Source organism: Onthophagus taurus, chromosome 2 (assembly GCF_036711975.1).
Source record: "Onthophagus taurus isolate NC chromosome 2, IU_Otau_3.0, whole genome shotgun sequence".
NCBI classification, from domain to species: Eukaryota; Metazoa; Arthropoda; class Insecta; order Coleoptera; family Scarabaeidae; genus Onthophagus; species Onthophagus taurus.
The window spans coordinates 4,152,112-4,175,332 of NC_091967.1; the positions used below are offsets into that span (position 1 = coordinate 4,152,112).

The 23,221-nt window shown below is 32.6% G+C and overlaps 2 protein-coding genes across 2 annotated transcripts; one reads left to right on the forward strand and one right to left on the reverse strand.

Annotated features, from left to right (window-relative positions):
• Positions 1-1,319: 1,319 nt before the first annotated feature.
• Positions 1,320-20,692, forward strand: LOC111421236 (IgGFc-binding protein-like). Its single transcript, XM_071193907.1, has 49 exons — positions 1,320-1,473; positions 1,527-1,798; positions 1,850-2,008; positions 2,069-2,246; positions 2,308-2,396; positions 2,445-2,726; positions 2,779-3,113; positions 3,165-3,315; positions 3,371-3,549; positions 4,297-4,468; positions 4,558-4,809; positions 4,861-4,998; positions 5,052-5,292; positions 5,353-5,468; positions 5,527-5,688; positions 5,751-5,928; positions 5,986-6,074; positions 6,129-6,413; positions 6,466-6,800; positions 6,854-6,998; positions 7,053-7,231; positions 7,509-7,689; positions 7,742-7,993; positions 8,045-8,182; positions 8,235-8,475; positions 8,533-8,648; positions 8,707-8,868; positions 8,928-9,108; positions 9,166-9,254; positions 9,311-9,595; positions 9,648-9,982; positions 10,037-10,181; positions 10,237-10,415; positions 10,751-10,931; positions 10,990-11,241; positions 11,294-11,431; positions 11,484-11,724; positions 11,783-11,898; positions 11,957-12,118; positions 12,181-12,361; positions 17,933-18,021; positions 18,076-18,360; positions 18,417-18,751; positions 18,806-18,953; positions 19,009-19,187; positions 19,340-19,520; positions 19,581-19,832; positions 19,884-20,262; positions 20,312-20,692. Exons 1-49 carry the CDS (start codon positions 1,332-1,334, stop codon positions 20,650-20,652), a joined length of 9,843 nt encoding a protein of 3,280 aa, XP_071050008.1. The 5' UTR covers positions 1,320-1,331; the 3' UTR covers positions 20,653-20,692.
• Positions 15,388-17,916, reverse strand: LOC139428909 (uncharacterized). The gene is made up of 3 exons (XM_071193908.1): positions 17,607-17,916; positions 17,346-17,533; positions 15,388-16,365 (listed from the first exon to the last, which is right to left on the reverse strand). Exons 1-3 carry the CDS (start codon positions 17,724-17,726, stop codon positions 15,432-15,434), a joined length of 1,242 nt encoding a protein of 413 aa, XP_071050009.1. The 5' UTR covers positions 17,727-17,916; the 3' UTR covers positions 15,388-15,431.
• Positions 20,693-23,221: the final 2,529 nt, after the last annotated feature.

Here is a 23,221-nt window from a genome sequence, read left to right on the forward strand (position 1 = left end):
TTTTTTCGCCACCAAATTGATTGACCCACTGAATATGACAAAAATAGCCGATCAAACTAGTAAAAAGTCCTACCGTTAAGTTCTCCAGCTCAAGTCGCTCTGAAGACCACTTTATTTGACAAAATTTTTAATTTTGTTATTATCACAACTAATCCTTCTAGAAGATAACCACATTGGTTAATTGGTTTTAAAATATAGGAAAGAACTAATTATTTGTTAAAACTTATTCCAGTTTTTAACATGATAATTAGTCTATTTTTATGATTATTAATTGTTTTCAATTTTTATCAGCCTTAATATTACCTAATATTCATTACTGGTCTTAAAATAAGTTAAAAAAATATTAAGAAATCCCCGCGGGCATATTTTATTTTAAATATCTCGAACAATAAAGGTATATAAACGCAACCTTTTTCATTCTCTTCACTTCATCATCATGCTTCTAACGTACTTGTTGATGTTGGTGGTAGTAGGGGGTTCAAGAGAAACCCTTGCTGATTGTTTAGGAAATCTTGGCGTAAGTGTTACTTAACTATAACAAAAATTGAATTGTAAAAATTTTTTATTAGGCAACATCAAGTTGTGTGGTTTTCGATAATTTGCGTTTAAAAACGTTTGATGGAAAGGTCTTTGGGTAAATTAATTCTTTATAGAAAACATTATAAATAATAATATGTTTTTATTGTTTTATGTAGTTATAGTACAACATGTGGTTATTCCCTTTATAAATCCAATAACATCGAAATTACTCATCTAGATCCAACAACTATAACAATTAAAAATGGTTTACATATCTATCAATTAAAAGCTACAGGTTTTTTTATTTCAGAGAAAAGAATTTTACAAAAAACTTATTTTTTTTTATGTTTAAGGTGCTAGAATGGAGCTTATGAGAGATGAAAAGGTACAAACAATCCCTCATTCATCTTTTGGAGTTTCGATTTCAAAACCTGGCCAAAAATACATCGTAAATATTAAAGATGCTGGTGTAACTGTACGATTTGATGGACAATCTATTGAAACAATCGTAAATAATGATGGTAACCAGGGTAATATTGCAGGGCTGTGTTGCAGTGATGCTCCTAATGGTGAATATTAAACGCATTTATTACTTTATAATATTTCTTAATCTTGTATTAGATCGATGTCTTCAGAAATATGATGAAACTGCCGCTTGTGGTGGAGATTCTCGATTAAAGTTGCAAGCACAAAATTATTGCAAGAATTTATTTAACAATCAAAATTTCGCCAAATGTGGAGTAAATATATTTTTTAAATATCATAATCGATAATCTCAAAAATAATAATTTTAGGCTTACTCTGGATTGTTTATGGATAGTTGTATATCCGATTTTTGCGATTGCAAATTAGCAAAACGCAACGATTGTATGTGCGGAATGTTGGATGCTTTTGCTAGAACTTGTCAAAATAATATTAAAGAAAGCATATCTTGGAGAAGTGATGCTTTATGCCGTAAGTTAATATTTAATTATTTATTTAAATTATTATTACTTAAATTATTAAAGCGATTCGATGTAACAACGCCGAACAAGAATTTTTGTCCTGCGCCCCAAATAAAGCCCAGCTTTCATGTGGAGAAGAAGAAGTCGATACAACTAATTTAAGTTGTGAGGAAGGATGTTATTGTCCTAACGGCTTACGTTTATTCGGAGATAAATGTTACATTCAAGAAGAATGTCCTTGTACTTACAACGACAACGTTTATAATACTGGATTATCAATCACCCAAGATTGTAATACGTGTGTTTGTAAAATGGGAAAATGGAGTTGCACAAATGTATAAAAGCAAGATTATTTTTTTGATAGTATTTTAAATAATTTTTTTTAGAAACAATGTTACGTTGATGGAAAATGCTCTGGAGATCCTCATTACAGAACGTTTGATGGAAAGGCGTTTGATTTTATGGGAAAATGTAGTTACTATGTGGTTCGTGGAACCGGATTTGATGTGATATGCGATCATTATCTTTGGAAAGGTTTTCTAGTGGTAAGAAATAAAATTCATTTTTGATGATATATTAAGTTATAAATTAAATTAAATTTATAGAAAGATTTCCAATCAACTTTACCATCATTTTGCGCTAAAGTAATCGTTCAAGTAAAAGAGGATAGGATAGACCTTGGTCAAAAGCATGACATTCAAGTAAATTCCAACAAACTTAATTGGTTCCCATTCAATTCCCCATCATTTTTCATCACCAAACCAAGTAATTTACTCACAACAGGTAAGAAAACTCCATAAAATTATAATCAACATATTTGAATCCTAATTTATTTCAATTTTAGTTACACTACAAAATTCTGTAATCGTCGAATGGAACGGGGCATCAGCTCTCACCGTTAAAATCCCAACATCCATGAAAGGAAGAGTTAAAGTAGGTACATTAAAAAAATAATATTCAATTTTATAATGATATCTTTAGGGATTATTTGGAACATACACCAAAAATCAAACCGACGACTTCTTAATGCCAAACGGAGAATTTGCCAAAGATCCCACAACGTTTGGAAATTCTTGGAAAGTTCCCGGTAGCTGCGAAAACGAATCTTTAGAACCAGTACCTCATCCTTGTTTACGTAATCCCGCCAAGAAAGCTAAAGCCGAGCAAAGTTGTGCTTTATTAAAGAGTCTATTCGATAAATCAATCGATTTTACTGAGGAATATGAAAATTGTTTATACGATGCTTGTTTATGCCCGGACGAAGTAATAATAAAAAAATTATTTTTAAACATATCTAAAAAAAAATTTTTTTTAGCAAAAAGATTGTGTTTGCGAATGTTACGCTGAACAAGCCGCGAAAAGTGCAGCTAATGGAGTTTTGGTCGACTGGAGAAGTAAAGTTCCTGGATGTGAAATTAAATGCCCCGCTGGGCAAACTTATCAAATCTGCGCTAACTCTTGCACTAGCAGTTGTGAAGACATCATCCATAATCCTAAATGTCAAAAGAAATGCGTAGAAGGATGTAATTGTCCCGAAGGAACTTCATTGAACAGTTATGGAAAATGTGTTCCATTTAACGAGTGTAACTGCGTCTACATCGATGCAAGATTTGCTCAAGACTTTACGTTCATCCATGAAGAAAACAAACGGTATGTTCATTAAATTAATTAATTATAACAATTTTTAACACAAATTTTCAGGATTTGTGTTAACGCCACTTGGGATGTGAACAACGCAACTGATGATGATAAAAAGAAATATCCAAATTGGGACGATTTACAACAAAATTGTAACGCCGATTTATACGAATCTTACACTGGTTGTATGAGTGCCAACAGAGTAACTTGTAGAGTAAGTATTAAAAATAATTTATAAAATACGATTATATTATAATTTATAATTTTAGAACAAACATCTTAATGAGCAACCATTGTATGGAAAATGCGAAAGTGGATGTCAATGTATGAATGGTTTTGTTTATGATGAACAAGATAGTGTTTGTGTTAGACCAGAAGACTGTCCTTGCGAGCACAATGGTGTTAGTTTCTTAGAAAATGACGTTAGGGCTGATCGAAATGAAAAATGGTAAATATATTTCTTATTTACTACTATACAGGGTGTCTCAGCGAGACCGGTCGTTAGACGTTTCTGTGGTTCTGGCCAAAATAAAAAAATGAGAATTCAGACTTAAGTATTATCAATTACGTTCTCTTCGTCTAAAATATTTTCAGATTTCTAGCACTTCCGGTTATACCGGAAATCGCCACCTACTTTATTTTTTTATATGGTACACCCTGTATATTTTTACATATTTGGATTTGTCTGTTTTGAAGGTTTATAAATAACTACTTTTTGCAATTTGATTCGGCCGTTCTCGAGTTATTCGAATTTTTCTAGAAATATCTGCTCCAGCGGACATTTGTTCAAAAAATCATAGAACACTCGATCTTTGAGATATCAATTTAGGATTCAGAACATGCTTAAACAACATGATGGAGTATGTTTTGGTGCCAAGAACGGCTGTCTAGATCGTTTGGTCACTTTACTATGATACGTTAACTTTTCGAAATTTGGAAGCACCATAACTTCATTTTTTTAAATGGCACCCCCCAAATTTTATTGCTTAGTAGTTTTCGGCGTCTCATTTTACATCTTTTATACTCCATAATAAACTTGCAAAAAGTAAAGTTATTTATAAACCCTGAAAACAGATAAATCCAAATTTGTAAAAATATACGGGGTGTTCCATTTAAAAAAATAAAGTAGGTGGCGACTTCCGGTATAACCGGAGACACCTGTATAATATATTAATACAAATATGCTTTATTGCAGTACTTGTAAGGATCGTTTTTGGGAATGTACTCAAGAAAACGATCGTTGGGAGAAATGTACCGCGTGGGGTAATACTCACATCCGTACTTTCGACGAGCTGTTTTATTCATTCAAAGGAATTTGCGAGTATACTTTATTAGAAGATTCTGATAATTTCAGAGTTACCCTTAAGGTAAATTTCTGTCCACTCTTTGTTTGGTCCATTTCAGTTCAACATTTAAATAATTAATTTAAATTATAAAAATATTTGTCTCATTTTAGACGGAAAAATGTAATGTTGGTTCTTGTATCAAACAAGCTTCTATATATTACAAATCTACAAACAATAAGGAAGAAAAAATCGTATTTACAAAAGACGAGAAATTCACAATAATTGGCGAACTCTCCAATTTAGAAATAACAGATTCAAACGAATCGGTTTTAGTTAATGTGGTTAATATGGGTGTAAAAGTAATCTGGGATAAAACTGGGTTGGTGCACATTCATGTTTCTCAACAATGGAAATCTCGAAAGGTACTTTTTTTTCCTAAAAATAATTTAGTTTTAATCAATTTAATATTTTAGAACCACGGTGGATTATGTGGTAAATTTGATGATAATCCAAGTAATGATTTATTAACACCAAACGCCAATACTGGAGTGACACATCTCGTTGATTATTATACAGTTGATAAAACATGTTCTCAATGCACTGAACATATGGTAAAATATAAAGATGTAATAAAATTAAAAATTATTTAAAATTTTTCTTGTAGAATATTGACATAATTCCACCTCAAAAAACTTGTGATATTCTATACAGCGAAATCTTTAAGACATGCAATATTTTAACACCATTCAAGGAATATTACAAAAGATGCTTAATCGATACAAACTTGCAATTTGCTCTACCAGAAAGTGAACGATTTGATCATTTTTGTCATTCATTATCAGCTTATGCACAAGAATGTAAAGATTTAAATATTATTGTAAATTGGCGTACAGAGAATATTTGTCGTAAGTATTCTTAAATTTTCCTTAAAGTTGTTTATTGTTTAATCGTTTCGAAATTTTAAGCGCTCAAACCAAAATTGACTTGTACTTCTGAAGGAAAAGAATACCAACCAGGGACGTCTATAACTCAAGATTGCAACACATGTACTTGTCAACAAGGGAATTGGGCTTGTACAGAGGTAAGAAAGGAATAATTAAAATAATGATTTGACTTATATGAAGTGATTAATTTTTTAGAAAATATGTTACGTTGATGGAAAATGCTCTGGAGATCCTCATTGTAAAACGTTTGATGGAAAACCATTCGATTTTATGGGAAAATGTGCTTATTATTTGGTTCGTGGTGAAGGATTTGATGTTATTTGTGATCATTATATTGTTTCTAAAGGCATTTTTGTGGTAAGAAATTAATACTTTCTTCAAATCACATTTTATTTTATAAATATTATTATAACTTACAGAAAGATTTCAAATCAACTTTACCATCGTATTGCGCTAAAGTGATTATTAAAGCAAAGGGAGAAACGATTGAGCTTGGTCAAAAACACCAGGTTAAAGTTAATGACGATAATTTAAGCTGGTTCCCCTTCAATTCCCAATCATTTTATATTTCCAAACCAAGTAATTTATTAACTCAAGGTACTTAATATTATTAATATATAAAAAAGGGGTATAATACTAAAATTTATTTTTTAGTTACATTAAGTAACTCTGTAATTGTCCAATGGAACGGCGTCGCTGCCATAACAGTTAAAATTCCAACTACAATGAAAGGACAAGTTAAGGTAACACACAATTTAATAAATTTGATTCATTGATCTAATTTATATCTTTAAAAGGGATTATTGGGAACATACAACAAAAATAATCAAGATGATTTCTTAATGCCTAATGAAAAACTTGCCAACACCGCAACAGAATTTGGAAATTCTTGGAAAGTACCTGGAAGTTGTGAAAACGAACATTTAGAACCAGTACCTCATCCATGTTTAAACAATCCAGATAAAAAAGCGAAAGCTGAGCAATCTTGTGCTTTACTTAAAAGTGGGTTATTTGATGGTGCAATAGATTCAGAAGAGGAATACGAAAATTGTCTTTATGATGCTTGTTCATGTCCTGATACAGTAAGTTTATAATATTTTTAAATTTTAGATAAATAATTTTTATAATTTCCAGCAAAAAGATTGTGTTTGCGAATTTTACGCCGCTCAAAGCGAAAAATGCGCTGCAAAGGGATTCATTGTTGATTGGCGTGCGAAGGTGCCTGGTTGCGAAATTAAGTGCCCAGCTGGACAAATTTATCAAAACTGCGGAAATCATTGTTCCCGTAGCTGCGAAGCCATCGCCACCACGAGAGTATGTCCGACAATCTGTATAGAAGGGTGTTATTGTCCCGCAGGACAAACTTTGGATGAATTTGGAAAATGCGTTCAAATCAAACAATGCAAATGTATTTTTGAGGGCAAACCATATCCAGCAGATTTTACCTTTATCTACAAAAATTCTAAATGGTATTTCTTATACGATAATTTAAGAGTAATTATTTTATTTATATATTGCTTAGGACTTGTCAAAATGGTAATTGGAACACCACTGTTATACCTCCTGATGACAAAACACCATCATTACCAGATTTGCAGAAAAAATGTGACGCTAACCGATTCGAGGAATATTGTGGGTGTACGCGTACTAATCCATTAACTTGTCAAGTATGCATTATAATTAATTTAATTAATTGTGTTTATTAAATCATTTTATTTTAGAACAAGCATTTTAACGCGCAACCGCTCTATGGAAAATGTAAAGCTGGGTGTCAATGTATGAATGGTTATGTTTATGATACAGTAAATGAGAAATGTGTTAAACCAGAAAGCTGCCCATGTAATTACAACGGTATTAGTTACTCTGAAAATGCTGTTAACATTCAGAAGAACGAAAAATGGTAAGAGTAATTTCACCCTCACCTTCTCCAGCTTCAACTCCTCTCTCGCTATATATTGCGAAGTCTCCCAACATTCACCTCCAATATATATATATTTTCCAAATATTCTTCTTTACCACATCTTCACTTTCCCAACTCTCGTCCATAGGCAACGCCATCTCTTCTTTGACCCCCAGTTATGATTAACCCCTCTTTAATTATTATTAATAAATCACGATTAAATTATGAAAACCTAAATTTATTAAGATTGAAACTAAGAGGACATCATTCTTTATAGCACTTGTAAAGGTGGAAACTGGGAATGTATCCCAAACACCGATCGTTGGGAAAAATGTAGCATTTGGAGTAACACCCACATTCGAACGTTTGATGAATTGATTTACTCGTTCTCAGGAATTTGTGAGTACGTTTTATTGGAAGATAACGACATAAACGGATTATTTAGAGTTACATTAAAGGTAAAATTAATTAACACCAAAATCAATTAAATTTAATTTTTTATCCCATTAGAATGAAAAATGTAAAGCCGGTGCTTGCATTAAACAAGTTTCTGTTCTCTATAAAGATGTAAATAACGTCGAAGAAAAAATCATTTTCACAAACGGAAAAAACTATGCCATTATTGGAAAACTATCTAATTTGGTGATAACAGAATCTGATTTATCAGTTTCGGTTAATGTGGTTAAATTGGGCGTAAAAATAATCTGGGATAAAAGCGGATGGGCTCATATTCATGTTTCTCAAGAATGGAAATCTCGAAAGGTGCTTAATTTGAAAAAAAATTGTACTTTTTATCAAGTATTTTATTTTTAGAATCATGGTGGATTATGTGGTAAATACGATGATAATCCAAATAATGATTTATTAACCCCTAATAACGATTTTGGAGTTACACATCTTGTTGATTACTACAGAGTTGATAATTCGTGCTCTAAATGTACTGAGCACCAGGTAAAAAATCTAATTTAATTAATTATCCTATGTCAAATAATTCTTATTTTAGGATCCTGGCTTAATACCCCCTCAAAATACTTGCGACATTCTTTTCAATGGCATCTTTAAGACCTGTGCTAGTTTAAAACCGTTTAAGGAATATTATAAAAGATGTTTAATTGATGTTAACTTAGAACATTTATTACCTAAAACTCAACAACAAAATCATTTTTGTCAATCGTTAGCAGCTTATGAACAAGAATGTATTGATTTAAATCTGTTTATAAATTGGCGTACAAAGGATATTTGTCGTAAGTATTCTTAAATTTTCCTCTAAGTTTATTGTTTAATTGTTTTGAAATTTTAAGCGATCAAATCGTCTTTGTCCTGTATTTATAATGATAAAGAGTACACACAAGGGGAATCTATAAATAAAGATTGTAACAAGTGTACTTGTCAAAAAGGAAAATGGGCTTGTACAGAGGTAGGAAAGGAATAATTAAAATAACGATTCGACTTATATGAAATGATTAATTTTTTAGAAAACGTGTTACGTTGATGGAAAATGTTCCGGAGATCCTCATTGTAAAACGTTCGATGGAAAACCGTTCGATTTTATGGGAAAATGCGCATATTATTTAGTTCGAGGTGATGGATTTGATGTTATATGTGATCATTATGTTGTTTCTAAAGGCACTTTTGTGGTAAGAAATTAACACTTTTTTCAAATCACACTTTTTTTCATGAATATTATAACTTACAGAAAGATTTCAAATCAACTTTACCATCGTATTGCGCCAAAGTAATTATTAAAGAAAATGGGGAAACGATTGAGCTTGGACAAAAACATCGAGTTAAAGTTAACGATGACAATTTAAGCTGGTTTCCATTCAAGGCCCAATCAGGATTTTATATTTCCAAACCAAGCAATTTATTAACTCAAGGTATTTAATTTTATTGATATATAAAAAAGGGGTATAATACTAAAATTTATTTTTTAGTTACATTAAGTAACTCTGTAATTGTCCAATGGAACGGCGTCGCTGCCATAACAGTTAAAATTCCAACCACAATGAAAGGACAAGTTAAGGTAATACAAATTTTAATAAATATGTGATTCATTGATCTAATTTATATTTGTAAAAGGGATTATTGGGAACGTACAACATAAATAAACAAGATGATTTCTTAATGCCTAATGAAGAACTTGCCAAGACCGCAACACAATTTGGAAATTCTTGGAAAGTACCTGGAAGTTGTGAAAACGAACATGTAGATCCAGTACCTCATCCATGTTTAAGCAATCCAGCTAAAAAAGCGAACGCTGAGCAAGCTTGTGCTTTACTTAAAAGTGGATTATTTGATGGTGCTATAGATTCAGAAGAGGAATACGAAAATTGTCTTTATGATGCTTGTTCATGTCCTGATACAGTAAGTTTATAACATTTCTAAATTATAGATAAATAATTTTTATAATTTCCAGCAAAAAGATTGTGTTTGCGAATTTTACGCCGCTCAAAGCGAAAAATGCGCTGCAAAAGGATTCATTGTTGATTGGCGTGCGAAGGTGCCTGGTTGCGAAATTAAGTGCCCAGCTGGACAAACTTATCAAAACTGCGGAAATCAATGTTTCCGTAGCTGCGAATCCATCGCTACCACGAGAATATGCCCGAGAATCTGTACTGAAGGTTGTTATTGTCCTGTAGGACAAACTTTAGACGAATTTGGAAAATGCGTTCAAATCAAACAATGCAAATGTATTTTTGAGGGCAAACCATATCCACCAGATTTCACCTTTATCTATAAAAAATCTAAATGGTTCGTGTATTTCTTATATGATAATTAAGAATAACTTATTTATGTATTTTTTAGGACCTGTCAAAATGGTAATTGGAACACAACTATTGTACCTCCTGGTAACACAACACCATCATTACCAGATTTGCAAAAAAAATGTGACGCTAACCGTTTCGAAGAATATAGTGGTTGTACACGTACCAATCGTTTGACTTGTCAAGTATGTAATTATAATTAATTTATTAAATTATGTTTATAAATTTTTTTAATTTTAGAACAAGCATATTAACGAACAACCTTTGTATGGAAAATGTAAATCTGGTTGTCAATGTATGAATGGTTACGTTTATGATACAGTAAATAAGAAATGTGTTAAACCAGAAAGCTGTCCATGTAATTACAACGGTATTAGTTACTTAGAAAATGCTGTAAAAATTCAGAAAAACGAAAAATGGTAAGATTAATTTTCTACCTTTAATTGCTTCCACCCTCATCTTCTCCTGCTTCTCGCCTATATATCCTGAAGTCTCAAGATCCACCTCTAGTATTGATCCTGAAACTCCTCCACCATCTTTTGTTCCACTTCCTCTCTTTTCGTCTTCCACCTTTTACGTTTCTCTCTGCTGTGCAGCATAATATCTTCGCTTTAATATCCTCACTTTCCACCACTCGCCCTTCTCTTTATTCCTATCTTCGCTGCATACTGAATGGGACTGTCACCATTCGTTAAATTATAAAAACTTAAACTTATTAATATCGAAACTAAGAGGACAATATCATTTTTTATAGCACTTGTAAAGGTGGAAACTGGGAATGTATTGAAAACACCGATCATTGGGAAAAATGTAGCGTTTGGAGTAACACCCACATTCGAACGTTTGATGAATTGATTTATTCGTTCTCAGGGATTTGTGAGTACGTTTTATTGGAAGATAACGACATAAACGGATTATTTAGAGTTACATTAAAGGTAAAATTAATTAACACCGTAATAAATTAAGCTGTAATTTAAATCTTTTTCTCCTTAGAACGAAAAATGTAACGCCGGTGCTTGCATTAAACAAGTTTCTGTTTTCTATAAAGATGTAAATAACGTCGAAGAAAAAATCATTTTCACAAACGGAGAGAATTATGCAATTATTGGAAAACTATCTAATTTTTTGATAGCAGAATCTGATTTATCAGTTTCAGTTAATGTGGTTAAACTGGGCGTAAAAGTAATCTGGGATAAAAGCGGATGGGTTCATATTCATGTTTCTCAAGAATGGAAATCTCGAAAGGTGCTTAATTTGAAAAAAAAATTGTACTTTTTATCAAGTATTTTACTTTTAGAATCATGGTGGATTATGTGGTAAATACGATGATAATGCAAAGAATGATTTATTAACCCCTAACAACGATTTTGGAGTTACACACCTTGTTGATTATTACAGAGTTGATAATTCGTGCTCTAAATGTACTGAGCACCAGGTAAAAAATCTAATTTAATTTATTATCCTATGCCAAATGATTCTTATTTCAGGATCCTGGTTTAATACCCCCTCAAAATACTTGCGATATTCTTTTCAATGGCATCTTTAAGACTTGTGCTAGTTTAAAACCGTTTAAGGAATATTATAAAAGATGTTTAATTGATGTTAACTTAGAACATTTATTACCTAAAACTGAACAACAAAATCGTTTTTGCCAATCGTTAGCAGCTTATGAACAAGAATGTATTGATTTAAATCTGTCTATAAATTGGCGTACTAAGAATATTTGTCGTAAGTATTCTTAAATTTTCCTCTAAGTTTATTGTTTAATTGTTTTTGAAATTTTAAGCGATCAAATCGTCTTTGTCCTGTATTTATAAAGATAAAGAGTACACACAAGGAGAATCCATAAATGAAGATTGTAACAAGTGTACTTGTCAAAAGGGAAAATGGGCTTGTACAGAGGTAGGAAAGGAATAATTAAAATAACGATTCGACTTATACGAAATGATTAATTTTTTAGAAAACGTGTTACGTTGATGGAAAATGTTCCGGAGATCCTCATTGTAAAACGTTTGATGGAAAACCGTTCGATTTTATGGGAAAATGCGCATATTATTTAGTTCGAGGTGATGGATTTGATGTTATATGTGATCATTATGTTGTTTCTAAGGGCGCTTTTGTGGTAAGAAATTAATACTTTGTTCAAATCACATTTTATTTCATGAATATTATTATAACTTACAGAAAGATTTCAAATCAACTTTACCATCGTATTGCGCCAAAGTGATTATTAAAGAAAATGGGGAAACGATTGAGCTTGGACAAAAACATCGAGTTAAAGTCAATAATGACAATTTAAGCTGGTTACCCTTCAATTCCCAATCAGGATTTTATATCTCAAAACCAAGCAATTTATTAACTCAAGGTACTTAATATTATTGATATAGTGTCCACCAAAAAGTCAGCAACACCTGTTTTATTTCTGTTCCATTACATCAAAGTTTATGAAATTTAGCTTATATGGAAAGCTCTAACTTGGTATGATTACTCTTCAGATGATATCAAATAGATGGTCAAAAATTGAATTATCGTTTCTCCATATTCAATGTCAAGAAAGCTGAGAATTTTAAATGGAACGCCCCGTATTTTTTTTAACCTACCACAGAGAGGATTAATTTTTTGATCCAAACCTAATTTTTGTTTTCATTGTTTCATTTATTTGTTCTTCTCAATCAAAGATAGTAAACTAAAAGATTATCAACCAAAGTTAATTGTAAAAATAAATTAAACGAAAAACTGTCGAAATATCATGGCCTAATAAATGGCAAACTCCCTTTCTGGTGAGCTAATATAATATTTGGCGTACCATTCGACTTTCTTGCCATTGAATGCGAAAAAAAGATAATTCACTTTTTGAATTCTGTATAAGATACTGTGATACAGCAAATGACAATCTATTTGACAGTATTTGAATAGTAATCGGCCCAATTTAGAGCTTTTTTGAATGAACGTTTGCTGAGATGTGGAGTTTTAAAGGGCATGGTGAAAATTGCCAAGAAAAATTTAATATCAAAATAACTCAAAAATGAAAAACGCTAAGTACCAATAAATCAAAGTCAACTCATTTTTTCGCATATAATTAAAAGGTCAAATAAAAACTATAGCATTCCATTTAAAATAACGAAGTTGTGGTCTCGGTATGAACCTCCTATACAAGGTGGGGCAAAAATAATGTCATAATGTGAATTGGCTGCCATTTTCTTAGAAATGAAAAAAATAGGGCTCCGTTTTCACGGAACGTTTATTTAAAAGTGTAAAATTTGTTATATTAACTTGAAAAAATTATATCGGTCAAATGACCCCCTCCTGAGTTAATACACATTTGTGCTCGTTTTACGGCATTTAAAATTGTTGCTCGCAAAATATCAAGCTCCAAATTGGCGATTTCTTCTTTAATGTTAGCTTTCAAGAGTTGCAGGGTTTGTGGTTTGTTGCGGTAAACGCGTGATTTCAAAAAGCCCCAAAGAAAGAAGTCTGGCGCCGTCAGATCTGGCGATCTGGCCGGCCAGTTCAAATCGCCAAAACGGGAGATCATACGGCCCGGAAATTGGCGTTTCAAAATCTCCATCGTTGCCCGAGCTGTGTGAGCGGTTGCTCCATCCTGTTGGAACCAACAATGCTCGAGACCCAATTCAGCGATTTGCGGCAAAAAAATAAGGGCCAATCACTTTTTCACTGCATATGCCGCACCAAACAGTCACTTTGAGGGGATGCAATGACTCTTCGTGCATTTCATGTGGATTCTCCGTACCCCAGAAACGCATATTTTGTTTGTTCACATAACCGTTTAAGTGGAAATGGGCTTCGTCGCTCATTATGATTTTGGATACGAAATCATCGTCTTCTTGCACCAGGTTTAAGAGAGCATGGGAGTAAGTTAACGTCACTTGACGGTCAGCAGGCAACAATTAGTGAACGGTTTGGACTTTATACGGAAACAACTTCAGGTCTTTCACCAAAATTCGACGCAACGAACGTCTGCTAATACCGAATTGTATGCATCGTTGTCTCGTCGATGTTTGTGGACTCTCCTCGGCCAACGCAGCGATATTCTCAACCGAACGAGCATTACGGGGCCGGCCACTTCTTGCAGCATCTCTAGTGGACCCAGTTTGCACGAGACGCTCAGCCAAACGCTTAATTGTTCGCGCACAAGGTGCAGGACGACGAGGAAAATGACGACGAAATTCCCGCTGCGTTAAAACAACAGACCGAAAATTCGTCAAATAAGCAGTAACAATATTTTCGCGTTCTTCGAGCGTGTATCGCTCCATTGCTTATTGTCAACTAATTCTCTATCTGTCTACAACATAAATGTCAAAACACAATGTTACTTGATGCCATTTGCATTAATTATGATACATTCACTTTATGACATTACTTTTGCCCCACCTGTTATAAACTAAATTTCAGAAACGTAGATACAATGGAACAGAAATGAAACTGTATAAAAAAGGGGTATAAAGGAGCGGCTACACTACCCGGATCCGCGCCGATCAGATCCGCGCAGAAAGTATTCCGATGGAATGCTCCCTGTGTTTTCAAATGTACCCGGCTACACTGTTCCGCTCCGCGTCGAATCGACCGTCCGACCGGCCGGATAGATCATCGACAGGGCATCCATCCGTACATTCGGACGTCGATCGGCTGTTATCGCATACCCTCGTGGATTTTCGTAGCACATGGCGATCTTCGTCCCTTAAAGGACTGTTTTGTCACAGGTGTTTTTTAGAACGCGTATTTTACAAATAATGAAGTCTCTGTTAATTGCGCACTTCGTTTAAACTATTGCTTATGGTTTTTGGTTATTTTATAAAAAAAATATGGATGACGAAATACTTATTGTGTTAGTGCAACAATATGAAGAATTGTACGATCCGACAAATTCAAGATATTCTAATAATGTACGGAGATCAAACATATGGGAAGAGATTGGAAAACAAATGAATACCTCTGGTAAGTTGAAATAAATTTATTTTAAAATGTTAGGTTACCTTTATGACTATACTTAATTTCTTAAATACTTAACTGTTCTCACCAAAAACAAACATTTCAATAGTGGTACGAAGTGTGATCATAATATTCTTGGAATATATACAGGTCCCTATCAGAGCACATATGAAACGTAGAAAACCTTATTCTGAAGCGATTTTTCTAATAAATTTTTTTCGAAACATTGGACGACCTTAAACGATTTTCACTACGTTATTATAAACATTTCGAAAAAATTTTATTTAGAATTTTATCGTTTCAGAATAAGGTTTTCTACGTTTCATATGTTCTCTGATCCGAAAGATACGGGACACCTGTATAGAAAAATAACTAAGTTATGAAAAATAATCTCTAAAAAGTTGGCCCATCGTAGTGCTAAATAATAAAAAGAAACAACAATTCCTTAGAAAATTATTTTATTAGTATTATAAAAAACAATATAATTAGTTATGTAATCTACCAGCACGAATAATGCTTTGCTGCCATTGAACGCTTCCCGTCACAGTATTAAAATAATTTTTATATTTTTCTCTACTTTGTAAGCCTTCTGTAGAGCAAGCTCCCCCTGTTCCTCTTGCATTTGTTAGAGCTTCTGATAAATTACTTTGTTGTTTACCTAAATTGAGGTTTCGATTTTCAAATTCCGAGTCAACCTTAATTCGAAGAAAATTGTGTAGGACACATGTAGCCATTACAACTATGTCCATATTCCGTGGAGAAAGTTGAAGCTTTCTTTGATAAATCCGAAACCGTTTGGTTAAAATACCAAAGGCGTTTTCAGAAACGCGTCTCGCCCGACAGAGTCGATAATTGAAAACCCTTCTTTCATCATTATCACGAATAGCTTGTTCCGGATATGGTCTCAATAAAGATTTATGCAATGGAAATGCTGCATCACCAACAATAACAAAAGGTGCTGGTACATTGGTGCCTGGTAGATTTTTTTCTTGTGGTATATCAAGATTATTTGAAAAAAACTTTTTTCCTAACGAAGAAGAACGAAAAATTCCACTGTCGCTGCTTCTTCCATAGGCTCCGACATCTATTACTATAAATTTGTAGTTCGCATCGACAAGCGCAAGTAGAACTAAACTAAATGTTTTTTTATAATTAAAGAACATGGATCCACTACCAGCAGGCTTATCACAAATAACATGTTTCCCATCCAAAGCTCCTATGCAATTGGGAAATTGCCATTTTCGTTCGAATTCTTCCGCAATCTCCATCCATTTCGACATTGTAGGTTCTTGCATAACAATAGGTTGCAAAATCTTCCACATCGCTCTACACACGTCATAAACTATATTGGCTACAGTTCTCCTTCCTAAGCGATAACTAAAGGCGATAGTCCGAAATGAGTCTCCTGTCGCAAAAAACCTGAAAAATAACGTTATGTATTTCTTTTAGGTGAAGATTGTAAGAAACGCTGGCAACAATTAAGGGAAAATTATAGAAAGGCCAAGTTGAAGGCCACGAAATGCACAACGGGAGATGCTGGAGGTAAAGTAAAGAAAGTAAAATTTGAGAAGGAGTTGAGCTTCCTGGACGTCCACATTGTTCAACAGCGACCACAGCTTTCAAATCTACCCGATAATGATGAAGAGACTATTGATACGATTTCTGTCGATGACACGACATCTGTTTCTGTAAGTCCGGTACCAGATTCTCCATGTACTGAAACACCTTCGGAGCCGTCAACTTCTGGATCTTCGACCAAACAACAATCAAGAAAGAAGCAACAAAAGCAATCATACAGCAATGTGATGGAACAGTATTTCCAATGTAAAAGCCAACATTTACAAAACAAAAGTACTTCAAAAAAAGAAGATGACCATATTGCAAAATTTTTCCGTTCCATTGAAGAAACAGTTAGAACATTACCTGTTCATTTACAAATTCAGGCAAAGACTAAAATAAGCACGTTTGTACACCAATTAGAGGCGGAAGCAGTACAGATGTCACAACCAAATACATTCACGTTCCAGTCACATGAATATTCCCAACGGTATCGGCCCTATAACACTAACCAATTTATTAACCAACAGACATTACAAAATCCAGTAGAAAATCCTATGCAGAATCCATGGACTGCATGGTCGTCCCAACAGCACCCAGACGTTCAATCAAACTCGTCGAATACCTCTTCCAAAGAAAATTAATATTTAATACTTTTATTTTGTATATTATTAAATAAAGATTTATTGCGTGCATGTGTTAAAAAAGAAATTATTACCAAAATAATATAATACGGTGAAAACCTTTGTACTTAAATAATATAATGGCTATACGTGTACCACTTGTGGTTAATATATTATTTAAGAACGTGATTGGGACTCCTGTATACATATAATTTATACCTCAAAGTTACTGCCAATCTTTCTTCAGTTCCTACAGCTCTTCTGAATCGGGTGTCCTTTTTTTTAATACTGTCGTGAAGAAGACTATGTAGCTCACAAAAAGTGGGATAGGTCATCCTAAAATATTCATAAAATCTACCATCATCTTTTATGAGGTCATTGAATAAGTGGTGAAACTCCCCAAGGTCCTACAAATTAATCATAGACGTCATTTATAATATTTACTTGTTTTAAAACTTTAACAAAACATAATGCTCTTACATTTCGTTTTTTATTTACTGAATGCACCCATTTTTTTTTTTTTTTTCTTTCGTTTTCCAAGCAAATAAAGAGAAACTCTTCATCTGTGCTGGAGCTTGAACACGAAGTAGTTTCCGCCATTGCCAATAACTAAGTAATCATTTAGGCGAACCCGAGGTATATAGTTATTACAAATGTGCGCTACGCGCAACCTTCCGAAAAAATTCCGGCGCCGACGGGTAGTAGTGTAGCCACCTGACAAAAATTCGGGGCGAATCTAATCGGCGCGGATCGGCGCGGATCTGACGTAGTGTAGCCGCTCTTTAACACTAACATTTATTTTTTAGTTACATTAAGTAACTCTGTAATTGTCCAATGGAACGGTGTCTCTACTGTAACAGTTAAAATTCCAACTACAATGAAAGGACAAGTTAAGGTAACACACAATTTAATAAATGTGAATCATTGATCTAATTTATATTTGTAAAAGGGATTATTGGGAACATACAACAAAAATAAAGAAGACGATTTCTTAATGCCTAACAAAAAAGTTGCCACGACCGCAACACAATTTGGAAATTCTTGGAAAGTACCTGGAAGTTGTGAAAACGAACATATAGAACCAACACCTCATCCATGCTTAAACAATCCAGCTAAAAGAGCGAAAGCTGAGCAAGCTTGTGCTTTACTTAAAAGTGGATTATTTGAAGCTGCAATAGATTCAGCTGAGGAGTACGAAAATTGTCTTTATGATGCTTGCTTATGTCCTGATACCGTAAGTTTAAACCCCTTAAAAATTTTAGACAAATAGTTAATTTTTATAAATTCCAGCAAAAAGATTGTGTTTGCGAATTTTACGCCGCTCAAAGCGAAAAATGCGCTGCAAAGGGATTCATTGTTGATTGGCGTGCGAAGGTGCCTGGTTGCGAAATTAAGTGCCCAGCTGGACAAACTTATCAAAACTGCGGAAATCAATGTTTCCGTAGCTGCGACGCCATCGCTACCACGAGAATATGCCCGAAAATCTGTACTGAAGGTTGTTATTGTCCCGTAGGAGAAACTTTAGACGAATTTAGAAAATGCGTTCCAATCACACAATGCAAATGTATTTTTGAGGGCAAACCATATCCTCCAGATTTCACCTTTATCTACAAAAATTCTAAATGGTTCGTGTATTTATTATATGATAATTAAGAATAACTTATTTATGTATTTTTTAGGACTTGTCAAAATGGTAAATGGACTACAACCCTTGTTCCTAATGATGATTCAACAACACCATCATTACCAGATTTGCAGAAAAAATGTGACGCTAATCGTTTCGAGGAATATAGTGGTTGTACGCGTACCAATCGATTATCTTGTAAAGTATGTAGTTATAATTAATTAATTAAATTGTGTTTATTAAAATTTTTAATTTTAGAACAAGCATCTTAACCCACAACCGTTGTATGGAAAATGCAAAGGCGGTTGTCAATGTATGAATGGTTATGTTTATGATACAGAAAATAAGAAATGCGTTAAACCAGAACGTTGTCCATGTAATTACAACGGTATAAGTTACTCAGAAAATGCTGTGAAAATTCACAAAAACGAGAAATGGTAAGAGTAACCTAAATTTTCTGTTGTCTAGAAACTTCTTGTTCAATCCCTTTCTTCTGAATGATGTAAATGGGTTAATAAATCATAGTTAAATTACGAATACTTAAGTTTATTAATATCGCAACTAATTTTTAATCTATTTTTTTTTATAGCACTTGTAAAGGTGGAAATTGGAAATGTACTGAAAACACCAATCATTGGGAAAAATGTACCGTTTGGAGTAACACCCACATTCGAACATTCGATGAATTATTTTACTCATTCTCAGGAGTTTGTGAGTACGTCTTGTTGGAAGATAACGACATAAACGGATTGTTTAGAGTTACATTAAAGGTAAAATTAATATTAAACCAAATCAAATTATTTAAATCAAATCAAATTCTTTCATTTTAGACGGAAAAATGTAATGTTGGTGGTTGTATTAGCCAAGTTTCTGTATTGTATAAAGATATAAACAACAAAATTGAAAAGATCACATTCTCAAAGGGAACTAAATTTGTAATTGAAGGAGAATTGAATCGTTTATCAATAAAAGATATGGATTTATCAATTATTGTAAATGTTGCTGGTTTAGGTGCTAAAGTTGTTTGGAATAAGGCCGGTTGGGTGCACATTCATGTTTCACAACTCTGGAAGTCGCAAAAGGTGCTTAATTTGCAATAAAAAAATTATTTTTTATCAAAGATTTAATTTCAGAATCATGGTGGATTGTGTGGTAAATATGATGACAATCCAAAGAATGATTTATTAACCCCTGACAACAAATTTGGAATTACTCATCTTGTTAATTACTACAGAATTGATAAATCATGCTTGGAATGTAATGAACATACCAATATTGATATAATACCACCCAAAAAAACTTGTGATATTCTCTACAACAACATCTTCAAAACTTGTGGTACATTAAAACCAATAAAAGAATATTACCAAAGATGTTTAATCGATGCAAATTTACAAAGTTTATTGCCCGAAAATGAACGATTTAATTATTATTGCCAAACTTTGTCGGCTTACGCCCAAGAATGTAATGATATTAATTTACCAGTAAATTGGCGTACAGATGATATTTGCCGTAAGTACTCCTAAAATAATTATTTTTTTTATAACTATTTTTATTTTAGCCCAAACTTGCGAACCTAAAAAACAATATTATCCATGTCAAACTTCTTGCCCAAAACGAACATGTAAAGATTCGAAAAAAATTGTATGCAATAACAAATTATGTAGCGAAACTTGTTCTGTAAGTTGTCCTGCAAATATGATATTTAAGGATGAAAAATATGATCAATGTGTGAAGGAAGAAGAATGTAACGAAGATAATGTTTGTACACAAAATGTCGATATTGTCGTGGATAATGAGGAAAATTGTGATTCGACAAAGATACGTTTAAAAGTTCACACTAAAAAGGGTGATAGCATTATGCAAAGATATTTAGATGTTAATCATTTCAATGAAGATTGATTTAATATTAATCATAAATAAAGTAATTTACGAACATTAATTTTTTGTTTTAATTTGAATAATAAGTAACTGCTAAAACTCATTCTTTGTGACGCTTAAAATTAATTTTATATTGAAATTAGTTTGATATAATAATTCATTTTAGAAATACCTCGGTTTATGCGGTAAATTCGATGATAATCCAGAAATGACCGTGATACCGGAACCAAACGGAAATGGTGTTCCTGAATTCGTAGATAATTACCATGTTGATAAAATACGTCCAGGAAATTTCAAAATTGAGGTAAACCAATTTAATGTGGTCGTTTTAAATTAAATAAAAAAAAATGTTAAAAGTTATCTTGATTAAAAATGACTGTATTATGTTATTGAGAATCAACATAGTATATTAAAAAACTAGTTTCGTAAGACATGCTTGAAATGCACGAATTCAAGTTGAAAAACGAGTGAGTGCTTTAAGTCTTACGAAACGTGTTTTTTATGCTATTTTTTGTAATTCGCGTTTTTATATATTTTTTTTTACAAAAATAAAATAAATTTTAATAATGTAGGGAAATAGGTATGTAGCAGTTGGTAACAACATAACACTTCAAAATAGAAATTTGAATGACAAATAGAAACTGTCAAAACACAAAACCTCCCAAAATAAGAGAAATTGCTCAGAGTCACTCAGAGTTCAATGTCCTCATCATTGTGGACCTTGTATTCGTTCTAAGAACGTGTTTAAACATCCATAGACAAAAATTGTCACATTGACAACTAGAAAAATTAATGACCCAATGTCACCAACTTGAACTGGTTCCAAAAAATGTTACTAAAATCTCATTACAGCATCGGATACCGTAAGGAATCTCATTACAGCATCGGATGCTGTAAGGAGTCTCATTACAGCACCCGTTTGAGTACTGTTAGTGCTTTCATTACCGTCGTGAATTACAAAATAGTTATTTACATATATTACAAGTGGGCTAGAAACATAATTACAGTACGAGTGTGGAGAATTGCACGACGAGGTCGTAGACCGAGTCGTGTAATCACACGAGTACTGTAATTATGCTCTAGCCCACGTGTGATATACAGCATTTTATCTACGACTGCTAAAAATTACTAAAAAATCAATTTCTTTAGAAAAGTCTATTTAACATTTATAAAAATATTTTCAAATGATTGTTGACAATTTTGAATTGTCAGTTTCAACAACATGTTTACTCATCTGGAATAAGTGTTTTGAAATGTAAAAACATAACAATTAATGTTTATAATAAATAGTATTGTTTCTCTGTAAGTAGATAACACTTTTTTTTTGTATTGTTGCTCATTTCAATAAATTAAGTCTGTTTTGATTAAGCTAAAAATGCGTTACGTAATGAAACTAGTGCGGTAATGAACTTCATTACGTAACTCGAATCACCTCAAATGAGTGCGGTAATGATGACTTATCCAGGCAGTCGTAGATAATAGTATATTAAAAAACAAGTTTCGTAAGACACGTTTGAAATGCACGAATTCAAGTTGAAAAACGAGTTTTTTAATGAATGAGTGCTTTAAGTCTTATGAAACGTGTTTTTTTATGCTATTTTTTGTAATTCGCGTTTTTATATTTTTTTTTTTACAAAAATAAAATAAATTTTAACAATGTAGGGAAATAGGTATGTAGCAGTTGGTAACAACATAACACTTCAACATAGAAATTTGAATGACAAATAGAAACTGTCAAAACACAAAACCTCCCAAAATAAGAGAAATTGCTGAGTCACTCAGAGTTCAATGTCCTCATCATTGTGGACCTTGTATTCGTTCTAAGAACGTGTTTAAACATCCATAGACAAAAATTGTCACATTGATAACTAGAAAAATTAATGACCCAATGTCACCAACTTGAACTGATTCCATAAAATGTTACTAAAATCTCATTACAGCATCGGATGCTATAAAGAGTGTCATTACAGCACCCGTTTGAGTACTGTAATAGCTTTCATTACCGTCGCGAATTACAAAAAATAAATTTACAATATAGTAAACAAGTTAGATTGATTTTAAGTTAAAACTGGTTACAAATTTCAGATGCTAAGAGGATCTGGTGAATTTCATAAAGAGTTTTTTTTGGTACATACTCACCTATCAATTGATTCCCCGTGATATCTAATTACACAGGGTGTTAATTCACATTGGATTGAGTGATTTTTGTAAGGATCATAAATGTTGCATAATATAAATAATAATATTAAAAGATAACGCTAAAATGATTATCTTTAATTACTAGATGTTGCAAAACTATTCTAATATTTGATATCAAAAGTAATTAAGGTCAAGGTTACTTAAATATAATAGTAAATATGAAAACTTAACTGATCTAAACTTATTTATATAACAACGAATCATTATTTTATTAATAAAATATTAATTAAATAATAACCAGAAATTTATTTTTACGCGATAACCTAAGCTTCTTAGTATTTACCAAACATTTCGATTTCTTTGAAAATCGACGACCTCTCTTTCTGTGAATATAATTAATATGTTAATACACCGAGATATGACTGAAATTATATAAAGAAGAGCTTAAACG